This window comes from Rosa rugosa, chromosome 6, assembly GCF_958449725.1.
Source record: "Rosa rugosa chromosome 6, drRosRugo1.1, whole genome shotgun sequence".
Classification (NCBI taxonomy): domain Eukaryota; kingdom Viridiplantae; phylum Streptophyta; class Magnoliopsida; order Rosales; family Rosaceae; genus Rosa; species Rosa rugosa.
The window spans coordinates 15,114,705-15,130,261 of record NC_084825.1 but is presented as its reverse complement, the minus strand read 5'-3'; the positions used below and the strand labels follow the sequence as shown (position 1 = coordinate 15,130,261).

Below are 15,557 nucleotides of genomic sequence, written 5' to 3'. Positions count from 1 at the left end.
TGATAAGCTGCCTATGAAAGCACCGCCATCAATGGTGTTAATCCGCCACATTGGTTCGATGTTGGCAACAACCGGAGGCGGTTGTCGAACCTTGTACTGCTCAAGCTTTCCGTCGCGGTATAATGACTCAATTGCAGTCTTGAGGGCATTGCAGTCGTTGGTGTTGTGACTGCTATCTTCATGGTGTTTGCACCATTTGCTGGTGTTTCTAGGTTTTCCTACTCTGGGGTATTTTCTTGGGGGTGGTGGTGGTATTTGATCCTTGTACTGATCATATATTTCTTCATACGACGCCGTCAAGACTGTAAAGACCTCAAACTTTTGAGCATTTGTGGTGGGCTTATTGTGGCGGTTGTCACAATTGTGAAGGCGATCATTGTGAAAAGATATGTTGCCCTTGTTATGATACTGTTGATCATTTTGTCGTTTGTCTTGGTAATTACTCTGCTGCCATTCCCTTTTTTTGTCATTGGGCGGTGTGGTTATGTTTGGAGTGGTGGTGGTGTTTCCTTGTTGGAACGTGGCACGTTGGGGGGTTTTAAGTGGAGTTTGTGGTGGTGGTGGTGGTGGTGTGGCGCCATAAGTGTTGTATTCAGCTTGGGCATGTAGGACTGCCTCATTCATGACGTAGTCATATGTGGCGTTTGGACAATTACAGTTGAGGTGGTATAGAAAACTTGCCTTGTGAAGTCCGTGCTTGAAGGCCTCCAGCGCTATTGTTTTGTTAAGATCCCGACATCTCGATGTGGCGGTCCTCCATCTTGTGAAAAATGATTTTAATGACTCATCAATACCTTGGTTGATGCTGAATAGTTGGCTGGAGTTGTGGTAACCGTCCGTCATGAGGATGAACCTTGACAGAAATGCATTTGAAAGAGCTAAGAATGAGTCCATGGAACCTGGTGGGCATTCGAAAAATCAACTCATTGCCTCGCCGTCCAACATTTCGCTGAATAGGTGACAAAGCGTTGCGTCATCAAATCCCTTGTTATTGGTTACTTTCTTGAAAGTGTCCATGTGCACGAATGGATCTGTTGAGCCGCCAAATTGGGCTATCTTGGGCGTCTTGGCATATGTGGGTCTGACGGTTTGCAAAATTCTGGTCGTAAATGGACCTGATCGTGCCGCAAAGAGTGGATTATGTGCTGGCGGTAGAGTGCCAGCCTCAGCTCTCAGCAATCTTTCCTCTAGTTCCCACATCTTTTCCAATATCAAGGTGGTAGCGTCAACAGTCAGTCTAGGCATGTGTTGGGTTGGCGCCACCATCTGTTGTCGGGGTGCCAGCATGTTCCTGGTTCCCCTCTGTTGACCGACGCTGAATGAATTATCATATTGCGGCTGTGAGTCCGCCACCTGCTCTTGTGCTAACTGTAGCGGTGGTGTCAGTCCTAATCCCGCTAGTTCAGCTGGGTTTAGGGCGACACCCATTGGGATTACCGGTATCGGTGCCGCTCTTGTCCATGTGCTTGGACTAAGCCTTGCGCTTTGGGAGTGTTCACTTTGGGTTGGTCGTGCATTTGTTCCTAGCGCTTTCTTCAGCTCGTCAAATTTTGATAATAGCGTCGCCACTTGATTTTGAGCTTCGGCCTTCTCCTTTCGTTCCTTTTCTCGCTCTCTGTTTGCATTGTGCAAGTCTGCCAAGACTATCTCTAACATAGCCGCAAGATCCCGGCCTTGCGCTTGACGGCTTGTGCCGGTCTAATTTTCCACGACAGATTGCGTTGGGAGCACCTCGGGGGTGTTGAGATTTTGACCGTCCACGTTAATTGGTGTGGTAAATAATTGACGGTTGATGGATATATTGGTAGGGTTGGGCTGAGGGTTGGCAGTTTGATCTGCTTGGTCTCCAATGCCCTCGCCGCTTCTGCTAGCCATGGTAGGTTAATGGGATGACTCTTAGTTCAGAGGTTCACACAGACGGCGCGCCAATGTTAATGCTCAGAATACCTCCATATGATGTCGGCTTCCGATAACGTGGACAATGGTCCAATATTCTGATATGTATTTAGTTCACGAAATCCCGCTAATCTGTCAAGAGAAACACAACGGCGTCAAGAGGGGAGACTGCGGTTGGCGGTCTTCGCTCCTCCGATGCTAAAGTTAAACGATGTACTTGTATTGACAAATGTAGCGGTAAATAGCTATTGAATGCGTAATGAATGAAGAGAGAGAAGTTGACCTTTTATAGGTGACATAGTGAGTTGCCTCAGTCTTGTTTTCGATGTGGGACTGATACACTTCAGTTTGCTGAGTTTTGGTCCTTTCTGCAGAGACAACTTTGGGTGGCGCGTGTCGGCGCGTCAAGGTATATTTCGGCCTGGAGTTGGTTTGCCGGTGGAGGTTGTCTTGCTGTGTTTCCAGGGGTAACACCATTGAAGTCATTCCGACAAGGTGACATGGTTAAGTATGAGTGCTGATTATGGCCGGCAAGTGTTATGTATGTACAACCATCAATACAAAATACCTGGAAAACTTTTTTCTTTTAAACCAAGTACATACTGATGCCCTGAACCCACAATGTCAATATATACTCGCTCTGCAGAGTCATATATTACACAAGTGTATCAATTAAATTGCCACAACAAAGTAATAAGTAAATGCTCTTCGGAGCTTACTACAAAGCGGAAGTCTTAACAATGGTAAAGTCACAAAATTGGCTTCCTACCGTAAAGCTACAACTATCAGGTCTCAACTTCAGCCACGATTACCCTGACCTGCAGGATTAACTCCTACACCATTGCATAGTGCACCGGGTTGCCACACAACAAACTCGGTAAGCTTATGAAAGCTTATATGAGTAACTCAAAACAGAAAACCACACAACTCACCCCAAAACGAGGAAAACCTTTCAACTCGAGAAAAGGAAATACAATACCATACTTCCCAAAAATAATATTTTTTTCCCAAAAGACACAACACAAGTCACCCCTTTACAAAATCATATAAATCGAAACTCCGACAATTAAATATAATAAATCAATCCAATCTGGATAATAAAAGTCAACACACATAAAATCATATCGATTGTTAACCTAACAAATCGAATATGATACTTCGATCCAACTTGGACAATAAAAGTCAACTCAGTGACCAAATCATACAAATTGTTGCCCCAACAAATAAATATGGAAACAAGTCCACCCTGGACATTAAAAGAAAGAATCACTGAAACTCCCTTTTAAAACACGTACTCATGAGCATTAAATAACTCCCAGCTACTCCCCATGAGTACAATGGCAACAAACTAGAGCTCTAACTAATTGTATCCACTCACCTGGCCAAAGACGTGAAGTCCCGATATATATGCCTGAGGTCACTTCCAGTGACCCCGAATCTTCATGTCCCCGACCTTCAGATTAAAACATTAATTGAAAAGCGGTCACTCAGGACCAAAATATTACTAAACTCTGAAAGGAGACGTCACAACCTGTGACTCTCAATCCTCAGACCTCCCCGGTCATCGGATCAAGGCCTTAAGCAAGTTGCTCTGGACCCAAAATGTTAAACCAAATCAAAAGGAGATGTCACCCCGTGACCTCCAAATCCTCAGACCCCCGATCGTCAGATTCAAAATATTAAGCAAGTCGCTGTAGACTCAAAATGTTAAATCAAAACAAAAGGAGAAATCACAACCTGTGACCCTCAGATCTTCAGACCCCCGGTCGTCATATCAAAATATTTCAAATCTCATTAAAGCAACTCACACAAAATCTTGATACTTTTCAAACAATAGAAATTCCTAATTCCTAACACTTTGTCTCTCGAAAAGTCAAGCCTCAAAACAATAGAATGAAACCCATCATACATACTGTTTAAATCACCCACCAACCCATAAGGATATACATATTTAGCGTAAATATATATATATATATATATATATATATATATATATATATTTACGTTAAATATGTATATATATATATATATAGACACACACATAGTCATTCACTCAGGATGCCATTAATACCAACTATAGTTTGTAGTTAAATAAAGGATTAAATACTTGTTACTCCTCAAACTTTTGCCTGAAAAACAGTTTAGTCCCTCGCCTTTCAAATTAAACTGGATAGTCCTTATTCTTTCTAATTCTCACACAACAAGTCCAAAACAGATCTAAAATGACTATTCTACCCCCAAGATCCTTTTTTTATTTTTTCTCTCTTTTTTCAATTTCTCTCTCTTTTTTTATTTATTTTTTCTGCTTTTCTCTCTCTCCCTCTCCACAGATCGATCTTCTCTCTCTTGGTTTTCACTCTCATCCAAACTTTCCAACCACCCACACTTCTCTCTCTCCCTCTTTTTCTTCAATGGCTTCCATCTCTGCTCCAACCCCAGCTCCTCCCAACCTTACCTTTCCCAACCCCAAATCCTACCCCTCCTCCGCTTCGAAAACCCCATTGTACCCTTCCTCTTCCTCTAGATTTTCCGATTCATCCCTCTGCCGGTGCCGGAACCCTTCCTCCTCCGACGACGACGACTCAGTCCACCATCACTCGACCCAGCAACAACAATGAAAACCAGAAACCAAGTACAATTTAGAACTAGCTCGTTGGTTCCGAGCTTGGCGTTGCCGTAGGGGACGCGATTCAAGTCAACGGCGGAGACTGGATTGGGTGCTTGAGCGACGGGGCTTAGATGCGACAGTGGGCTGGGAGCAACGCGCAGGAGGTGGAGCGACGCCGGAATCTGGGCTGCGACGCCGGGAACTGGGGCTGCGGTCTGTGATGCAGGCGGTGAACGCTGGGTGGAGATGCGTTCAGGTCTGCTGGAGGGCGCGGGGATGAGGCTGGCCGGCTGTGGGCAGCGCGGGTGGGCAGGCTGCTGCCGGATCGAGATGGGCTAGGTGCGCGGGATCTGCGGCCTGTGAAGGGGAATTTTGTTTTCAGGAGGAAGAAGATGCAAAGAAGAAGAAAGAAAAGAGAGGAAGAGGAATTTTGTTTTCAGGAAGGGGGAGGGAGAGAGAAAGATAGAAGAGAGAGAGAGAGAATATAAAAAAGGGGAGAAAAAAAAATAGAGAAAAAATAAAAATAAAAATAAAAAGACGAAGTGAGGGGTATAATAGTCACTTTGGATCATTTTGGACCTTTTGTGTGAGAATTAGAGAGAATAAGGACTAAATTGTTTAATTTAAAAGGTGAGGGACTGAACTGTTTTCTGGAGCAAAGTACAGGGAGTAACAAGTATTTAATCCTTAAATAAATAACTCCTAAAATGATAAGGTAATCTGTTCGTAAATGAACATTGTGAGATTACTCGCCTCTGAATCCCGCTGCGTCTTCTATACAGAAAAGAGTAACACAATCACTAAAATATCCGTCCAAGACAATTTCGTCAAGTACCTATTCACATACGGTCTTATCTTAGTACACGAAGCACAAAACGATTAAAGTTCGAACCCTCGTTTGAACTAAAACCCATCAAGTAATGTCAATCGAGGCAAAACCTCATTCGAGATCACCTAAAGTCTCCAGAATACTTCTATGTTCGATATAACCAAACTACAAGCCGATCGAAAGGCCGGATCCTCACGGATCGATAACCAAGACAATTGAAAACTATAAAGACCCTAACAAATTCATTTAATCTCCAAAAATTATGTATTATATATCAAATGCTCGTATCGATGAGTAGAAGATATATATAACCAGAAATTGCCCCTAACATGGCCGAAAACGTTGCCAAGCGCCTCCACAGGCAGTGGCACACCGCGGCTGGCTAAACTCAAAACCACAACAATCCAACTGTCGAAAATGGAGATAATACCAAGTGGAACAACTTTAATACCTGGAGTTGGAACCAACTCGGCCTACATCGGTCAGAATCAACTGTTCACCTCAAGTTGACTATGATTCGGTGTGAATCTTCCAAAACCATTACCATAGATTGAAAGAGGAAGCTCCCATGATCCTAACAATACCAGTTTTAGACGCTGCCGTTGCCGGAGCAGGAAATTCTTGTCAGGTCAGACTGCCTCTACCTTCACAGCCTCGATGTGCAGCCGTTGGTGAGAGTCAGAGCGAGCCACCACCACAGGGAGGACAGCAGGGCTCTCAAGTCGTAATTAAGTGGCACACACTCAGAAGAAAATTATATTTGCATTAATGTTTGGAGTCTTGTGCTAGTTGAGTTCTGTTTTACCTGATTTTCTGTTATAAGTTACGATGGGTATTGATAGGGTTCAAGAGTTGAAGCTGTAACTGGATTTGAGTTCCACGGTTTTAAGTCTAAGAGGACCAGTGATATCTATTTCCAGTGTACGTAGTTCATAGTCTTGTGTGTGAAATTTGTAGGATGCGTGTGCCACTATCTATACAGAGTATACATGCAGTTAAGTAGGTAAGGCACTGAGTTATTGTGTTTGGACCCAAGCTTGCAAGTAATCTTGTTGGGAGTCATGCTTGCAGGCAAGGTAATTTTCTTTTATAGCAAAAGCTAGTAACAGTGTAAACTAAAGTTAAAGGTTCTGCCATAACTATAGGTACCAGTAGTCTGAGAAAAAGACTGCTGACTGGGAGAAGAGGAAGAAGAAGATTCTTATTTGTGCATCAGTTCTTGCTTTGTGTGGTACATGGTGTTGGCTTGCCCCATTTAAGTATTCATGTAACTTAATGAGTATCAGAAGGCTCTTACAGAGTAGGATTGAGGATTTGATTTTGGCGTGCCTCAGAAAAGAAATGAGCATCCAATTATCAAGATTTAATTTCTTGCTCCAAGTGGCTGCTGCTTTAACAGAGTACAAATTGAGTAAAGTGAATAACAGAGTACAAATCGAGCAACTACAGTAAAGTTTTTTAAAATAGATTGAATAACAGAGTACAAATCGAGCAACTACAGTAAAGTTTTTTAAAATAGATTGAAAGAAGTGTCGAATGAATCATAGTTGAGTGACTAAATTGATTTTTTTTTCTTTTCTAAATTAAAAAGCCAATTGGCACGCAAGGAGAAATAAATGGGGCCAAAAAAAACCTATGAAAAAGAAATTTCAATGTACATTTCACTTTGTCATTATAATTTAAAATGAAAAGATCTACACTACAATACGCCATTTCGATTATGAGACAGGGGATGTGAACATAACGGGCACTCGTAAAAAAAAACTAAGCTGTTATACACGCAGATTCCGAAGGGAAAATGGTTGATTTTCTCGTAAAAAAAAAAAACTAAGAGCTTGTTATACACGCAGATTCCGAAGGGAAAATGGTTGATTTTCTCGCAGGTAAAGAGGTCCCTCCTCGAGCCTACCGCAGGAGCATGGATCGCATTGCTTGATTGCAAGCAATGATCCTTTTGGTGATACTACTGAGCGCGGAAGTCCGTCCATTTTCTGAAAAGCAAAGGGGCGCTCCAAAATTTAGTCCAAGTACCCATTAATTAGTTATAAAAATAAAAAATAAAAAAAAGAGTTAAAGCGTAATTCATCTATCTATTGTCAAAATTACTTTTGATTTGCCAAAATGGTGCGGCTCAAAATTGTTTATCTACTAGTGCACTTCAAAGTACAAACATCACCTGCTCATTGAATAAGCGAGTAGAGATCGTTTGGTATGTATTTTAATATGTACGGGTTATCAATATCAACTTTTACATTGTGGTCAACAGAAACTAATTTCTTTAAATAATATTATGGATAAAAGCACAAAATGCTTACATTATTGTAGATCAAATGCAAAGCAAGAAAAGAAAAATTTAGGGTGGTTGTATATCTCATATTTTGCTCTCAGCCAAAAAATAAATAAATAAATCTCATATTTTGCAGGTGGACAAATAGATTGACGAGGAAAGGCAGAAAGATTCATGGTCTGATATATAAAAAAGATGTGGGAAGAAATACAAGGGATGCTTTCTTTATTTAGCAGATCGAGCGGCCAATTAAGATTACAAGTCAAAAATGATCAATCAACTCTTATAGCTAAAATGTTAAAGAATAGGATACAACACATACGATCGATCCATCAAAGATTAATTACATAACAACAGAGTCAAAACTCAAAACACTTCAATCATTTTGCTTTTTTTCCTTTTTTAATCTGAACTTAAATCATATTTCAGTTGATAGATGCATCCAAGAAAATATATAAAAAAGCCGCACTAATTTACTTCAACCATACCAGAACCACCAAAATAACATTTGAATTGTACCTAGTGTTTCTAAAAGTAATGATAGATACATATATCTAGACGAACAGACAATTCACAGAAACACTCTCGGAGAAACTCAAATAATCAAAAAATATTGCAAGAAACCAGAACTAGGATTCCACAATCAAATTGCTGAGCAGGGACGCTTGCAGCAAGACTATGCTATGCAACCAAAACTCCCACCACATTAATATGTCATTGAAACAAGCAAAAAGATTAGCTAACCAACCATACTCTTATCACCATAAGAACAAACACATTCCTTCAAGAGTCAAAACAGAAACAAATAACTGGGCACATATGCTAACAGCAAGCCTATGCTATAGCTTGATCTCCTAGGAAATATACTGTGCTAAACCCTAAGCCTATGATATTTAACACAAAGCAAAAACGAGCACAACATACAAAGAAAAGAAACAAGCACCGTAATAGATTAGCCAACTAACCATAATTTCAAAATATGTATTTTTCTATACAAGTAACACATTCATGCATTCAATAGTATATGTTATAGAGGAATACCTATACGGAGTATCATTGTTGACTTCCAGACCCTTTGCTCGCTTGACCACCCATTTGCTGCTGTTGTTGTTGCTGCTGTAATTGGAGAAGAAGGTTAGCAGCGAATTGAAGTGTGGACTGATAGCGATGATTTTTGTCCGCCTCACCCTCTGAGGTACTCTGACCAGCACCCAGAATTGCAGAATGAAGCTGCTGCATCTGATTTGGGTATTCTGATTTAACTTTATTAGCCCCTAATGGCACAAAGGTCTGATCAGACTGCAAATTACCACCAGAAGAGGTCATATAACTACTGACAGGCAGAGCTTCAGCCAAATAATTTGGATGACTGGGAAGCGAGGATCCAGTTATCTGTCCACCTTGAGAAGGTACCATAAAATTACTCAAGGGCCTAGAAGAACTTGCAGCCTGCGGCAGAGGCAGACTGACAGAAGAAGAATCTGGCATTTGGGTGCTACCAAGCACCAGTGGACCAGAGTGGTAACTTGATGTGTTTGAACCGGATGGATAAGTAGGCTGGTACTGTGGAAGACTTTGTTCTTGTGGATTGAACTGACTACCTAACTGTTGCAATGCATGACCGGTGTGATCAGAAATTTGTTGATCTTGTTTCCATCCAGGAAATGAGGGCCTAACTGCTGATCTTGTTTCCCATGCCGATAGCTTCGAACTTTCTGGCAAAGACGGCTGTGCATTTCCAGGCAGTAAAGTCGCCAGAGAGCCAATAAGTTCAGGTGTTAATAATGGAACTCCAGCCTGTGATACTGCAGCACTATTACTATATTTAGAGGAATAATCTTGGGTTACTGACTGCACCATAGAAGAATCGCTAGTAGGTGGAAACAGTGATTTTGAAGAAAGCTTTGAGTCCTCACTTGAAACCCTGTTATAATATTCCATAGGAAAACCATGTTCATCCTTCGATGGAATGGTATACTCAGCATGTATAGGAGGAATCTGCTGTTTATCTATATATTGTGAAGATTCAATGGGTAGATGTGATGGTTGCTGAATGGAAGCAGCACTAGGAACTTGTTGTGGAAACTTGAGAACCACACCATACAGACGTTCAGGGCCGGCAACTTTCAAAACAGTCTTCAAGAAGTCTGAAGGAGGTACTAAAAACAATGTCATCCCATCATCAAACTTTGCAACACCAGCACGGTTTTTCGCACCTAGATAATGAAGGAATTCAGTGTAGGAAGCAAAATCATCTTCACTGTCTGGCAAGAAGAACATAATGTCGAATGCAATGGCCTCAGCAAAGTGTTTTGTCAGCATATCCAATCCAGTTCTAGCCGAACAATTAACAATATCAGGACTGCAAAACAGAAAACAAAAACATTATAGCCATACTTGACAGTTGACACATGCTCTGATCAGCTTGCACACACAAGATTATTCATCATGCTAATACAAAGATTGTGAGAACTAGTTGAATTTGACAAAGTTGAATACCAAACCAAAAAAACATAGCACAAGAAAAGATTGAGTAGTTCAAAATCATATAACCAGGAAACAGGGACCTGATAACAAAAATGCGGATGTGTAATGTCTCTACCTCAAGTAAAGAAATCAGGTTATTTGCTTACTTGAGTGCTTTTCTAGTTGTATCATGGGGCCAGCAGGAAAGTTTTGGGAAGGTAATAAATTAATACAAAGCGTAGTGGAGAAAGTAATAGCTAGCTTGCCTCATGCACTAAGCAGAAACAAACCAAAAAAAGATGCTATCTGTCACCTCTAACAAGATAACACAATGGAAAACAGACAAAAGGAAGGAGATACCGATAATAAAAAGGAAAAAGGCTGTGTACTCACATCTCAATTCTTATCCCTTTGCCTACAGGGACACAACGAGCACGACAAATGGGTGTTCCACCCTTGGCAATAATGCCACGCCAGATGTAATCATCATCAGGAGGCCTAGGACCTCCAACTATGCCCCTGACACCAGGTGGACTAAGGCGGCTCTTCTTGGAACTGCCATCTTGATAATAAAGCAGATCATCAAATCTACCAGGAGGCAGAGGACCTAAAGGCCTCATTGGAACGTCATTTGGTCCAAGAAAGTTACCACTTGGACTTTGTGGTAGAGCTCCAGGCCCTAAGTTGCTCATTGAATGTTCATTAAATAGATGCATATCAGGTCTAGGAGTAGACCATTTGCCTCCTCCCGGTTGGTATGGGCCAGCTGGTGGCAGATCACTGGTTGAAAACATAATTGTGATCCGAGGATCATTGAAAAGCCTGCCTTGCAAACCCTCCTTGGCACGCCGAGCTTCGTCTACGCTCCTGAATTCGACAAATGAGTAGTGCCTTGAAGGAAAACTTTTAATCCTCTCAATCTCACCAAACAAAATCATGGCATTGTGGAGCATTTGTTCGTCAATTTGGACAGAAGGAGGGTACCCAACCCACAGAACTGAGCTACTGGGTTGGCCAGAAATTTGAGAATAAGGCTGCAACATGAATTGATACAAATACATCTTGAGAAATTATCACAAAAGTGTAACCAAAAAACCATCAACGATTACAGGTAAGATGTCTGTCACATAATCACCTAACAAATAATTCTCATGAAGAAGCTTCAAGCATAGACAATAAACATAGTATAAGCTTATCTAGTAGAAAACAACACACTTTCAGCAGCTTATTAAGGAAGTATTCACCTGTTTTCTTTTATGACCAGAATGAGAATCAGCAGCAGGCCCCATGATACCTCTGCCAAGAAACTGTCCATCTCGGTAGTCAGGCAACTGTTCCTGTTCAAATGACGGAAGGGAAAGACAAACTCATTACAAATTGATAAGAAATGGAAAAGAAATTAGTATTTATCTATTCTCAATATATTAGCTTATAAGCAACTGAAGCATTGACATAGAGCTGTTCCAATACACATGCAAAACATGCATATACATATATTCAACTCCTCCAAATTCACATTGAAATATGCCCTTTACAGAATGATTTGTTGAAAAGGACACAAGTTCTATGTCTCTCAACAGCAAAGATGGTGTATTTGCATTTGACATTCAACTTTTATCTAGATAAGCACGCTTATGTTCATGTGAATCCAGTCGTAAGAAGTAAATCAATGTTAAGTTCCTTCGCAAAAATGCACAACCACTCCAAAACATACACTCAATCCTTCAAAGTAGGCAAGGTTTTCTTTTATAAGTTCAAATAATTTTCATATATGTCTTCACCCAACAAAATTAAGAAACAAGAAGAAGCCTCTTAAGCCTAGTGTCAGCACCAGTTAACACTTCGACAGACAACCTATAACATACTCCTATCAATTTTTCAACATAAGATAAGATGTCTACTTTTTTTTTTCTACAAAACACATGATGGATGTCTGCTTCTGTAATGAGTATTGTAACAGAAATGATTATAATCATATATATAAATACGAATCATGCTAGACACTAAATAATAAGCCTACCCTTCTTGAGGTCGAAGGTTGTGATCGAAGAAAATCCACATGTATCTGCATCTGGTCACCACCCAATCGCTTCCCATTCATATTTCTCATTGCTTCAGAAGCATCCTCCAATCTACAATATTCAAGACATGCAGTATTCCGGTCTCTAAGGAACTTGAAGTCCTCCAATTTTCCAAACTTGAGAAATTCTTCTTCTAATTCTTCCTTCGACACAGATGGGCTAATTCCACCTACCCATAGCTTCTTGGATGGTTTTGCCTGAAATTAAAGACATAGTTACTTTGTACGGAAGAACCAAAAGTTTAAGATCCTGGCCAAGAATGTGTGTGAAAGGCAGGAAAGACAGGTGCAAAGCATTATTAATACTTCCAGATGGATAGCAGAAACAATATACAGAAGCATGAAAAATTGAGCGAGTACTTTAAAAAAATCTTAATCTGTATAATAGATGGCATTGCTAATACTCGCAAACTAAGCAGAGGGAGAAAACACATGTATTACAATTACATGCCTTCTCCTTAAGATTAACCTAGACCTATAATGAGGAATGGTAACCAATTGGCTAAATGGTTTCCAATTTGAATAACTTTTTGCATCATAATCTTTGAGAGCGAGGGACTGATGGGTAGTTTTGGTTGTTTTTGAGGATGGTTGCACTCTTTCTAAGGTGAAGTTAACTTTAGTGGGGAAAGCTCGCTTCTCTTTTTGATATGGCGTGCAAAAGAAGTAACTGGGATGTCCATGCTGTTACCTCACGTTACTATTTTGCGAAGAATAAAATGGTCAAATTGTTTTACACAAGTGCATAGATAAGTCACAATAGAATGTATACAAACTGAGAAGCTATTTGTGTTTTTTAAGATAACAACAGCATTGGTAGAGTAAATGGAGCCACGTATTGTGGAATGGGTTCTGGAGCTACAACCTCCCTCCTTGAAATGTGTTTCTCATGACTTGGAAGGCAAAACAGAAGTAAACTTCTGCTGCAGTGGTAAACCCTTAAGCTTAAGACCCCACAATGGCCACATACAGTAGATTGCTGGTGCAAATAAATGCAGCTAGCCGGAATGGAAGATTAGCAAAAGAGTAACATTGTGATCAGTGGCAGCAAATTGTGCAATCTGTAAGCATGCATTCGAACATGCAGCAGATATACATCAAAGGAATACAGGTCAAACTCATCCAGATATCAAATCCAGATTGTGTCTTCTGTCCAACATGAATGATATCTAAAATTATCCCCATAAAATTAAATTAAATGGCGCGTAGATAACCAGATGCCAAAATCAATCTTAGAATCTCCCGATCATCATGTAGTAAATACAATTTCCCCTTCCTATCCCTTTGCAAGGAAATCGATTTCTTCCCCATGTCCTTCCAGTTAGAAGATGAAAATACAAGTAACAAAAAATAAAATAAAATTTGTAGTCTTTCTATTTTCATCATGACTATCCAAACCAAACAAAGTTTTCTGCCATGATATCCCCCTCCCAGATGCGTTATATGAGTGATTTGTTTAGGAACTATCTGTTTGTTGCAAGAGATAGAATGGAGATGCTTTAGTCCTTATGCAGTTGATGAACACAGAGCGGTTTGGTTCAAGAATATTTGTTCTCCATTTTGAGCTCGAGACCTTGGGACTTAACATATCATACTCCATCTTGTTTCTTGCATTATTAGGTAGCGTAGTCAAGCTATATCATATCTGAATCATAAAATCGACAAACTTTGATTATGTTGGATATGGAGGTTACCTATTTATTAACATACTAGGTAATAAAATTGTAGAATTTTCAGATCCTTTTGTGTTGTGTATGGACCTTAAATGTTGAGATATGATTATGCCAGATTGGTGGTGTGTACAAGTTAAGCTGAGGTATAAGAGAAACACGCCTTGCTTTGTAGACACTCACTCACATTGGTGACTGACAAGTTTGTGATTAAGTCTATTAAATGTTTTGTCCAGTAGTATATTGATCATCAGATGTTACCAACAGGCTAGCTACTAGCATCTACATACTACACACGAAGCACATCAGATTATGAGAAGTTTACTGTCATTGTTTCCGCCTAAAACACCTTCAGACTCTCATTCATATCGGACTATGATTGGTCGTGTGAGTAGAAGGGAGGGACCCTTGGTCGTTTGCAATTTTTGGGACAGGTTAAGAGTTTTGACCCCGACGAACGTCTCTCTATCGATTTAACATCTTTGGTAATTTGGCTTCGTGTTAAAGGCTTGTTCCCCTAAAGAAATTTGCATATCGTTTGCTTGAACCCAATTAAACGAAAACTTCAATCAAATGAAAACGAAAACGATCATCTTTGGATAATTCATCCAAACCAGGGTACCAATTAGATTACGAAACCGAAACGGAGGAAATTCATTTAACGCATTCTCTAATCTAAACACGAACTATTCGGATCGAAACGAAGACCAAATCCTTGTCTAATAATTCCTAAACCTCCTAAAAATCGAAGTCGCGTAGTATTGAACGCAAACAGAAAAGTTAAAAATTAGTTAAAACAGAGAAGATAATTGATGAATTAGGCACAATTGGATTTTGTAATCACAAAGACCCAAACTTACTTGTTCCACAAATTCACACAAGGAATTATGAAATACAGAAATAACAATAATATTAATAATAAGTGGAAGAGAAAAAGAAAAAGGAGAAGAAGCAGAAAGATCAATACGAACCGGTCGAGCAAATTCGATCTTAATGGGTTGTCCCCGCACAGGAGTGCCTTGCAGAGCCTCCTTGGCCGCCGCGGCCTCCTCCTTGCGTTTGAACAACACGAACGCGTAGCTGCGCGTCGAGTATGACGTCACGCCGTCCAACGCACCGTATTGGGAGAACAGGTCATACAGATCCGAGTCGGTGACGTCCCTCCCGATGTTCCCAACCCACAGATTGTTCGACGCCGCTCTTCCTTCGTCTCCGCCGCCTTGCTTCCCCGGTTTCGCCGCCGCCGGCGCCATCTCCTGTCACTCCAATTGAAAATCCTATCACTCCAATTGGATTCGATTGCTGGCTTAGGGTTAGGGTTGGATTTGAAGACTTTAGAAAATATTTGAAATCGAAAACCCGAGATTTTGCTCTACGTCGTCCCCGAAACCGATCGATGAATCAAGACCAAGCGAAGATAATCTCACTCTGTGTTGCTAACGGCTGAGTTCGAAAACAGAACCAGAGAGCTGTGGAGAAGAAGAAGGAGGAGGAGGAGAGCTTCTCTTTCTTTCGTCTGGTGTTATCCACTGGACCAAAACAAACCCTTTGTTCTCTCGCTTTTTAACCCTTTTATATTTTTTCTTTTTGCTCCTTTTTTCCTTTTTTCGTAGGAATACTGCTACCTCCCGAATATACATATTTATTATGACTTTTTTACTTGAATAGGAATATTACACTTGTCCGATCATCTGAAACAAATGCCGCATGTACAATTGTGA

The 15,557-nt window shown here is 40.5% G+C and overlaps 1 protein-coding gene across 1 annotated transcript; it reads right to left on the bottom strand.

Annotated features, from left to right (window-relative positions):
- Positions 1–6,969: 6,969 nt before the first annotated feature.
- Positions 6,970–15,400, bottom strand: LOC133714332 (flowering time control protein FPA). Its single transcript, XM_062140428.1, has 6 exons — positions 14,808–15,400; positions 12,107–12,364; positions 11,331–11,423; positions 10,480–11,120; positions 8,662–9,982; positions 6,970–7,324 (listed from the first exon to the last, which is right to left on the bottom strand). Exons 1-5 carry the CDS (start codon positions 15,087–15,089, stop codon positions 8,674–8,676), a joined length of 2,583 nt encoding a protein of 860 aa, XP_061996412.1. The 5' UTR covers positions 15,090–15,400; the 3' UTR covers positions 6,970–7,324; positions 8,662–8,673.
- Positions 15,401–15,557: the final 157 nt, after the last annotated feature.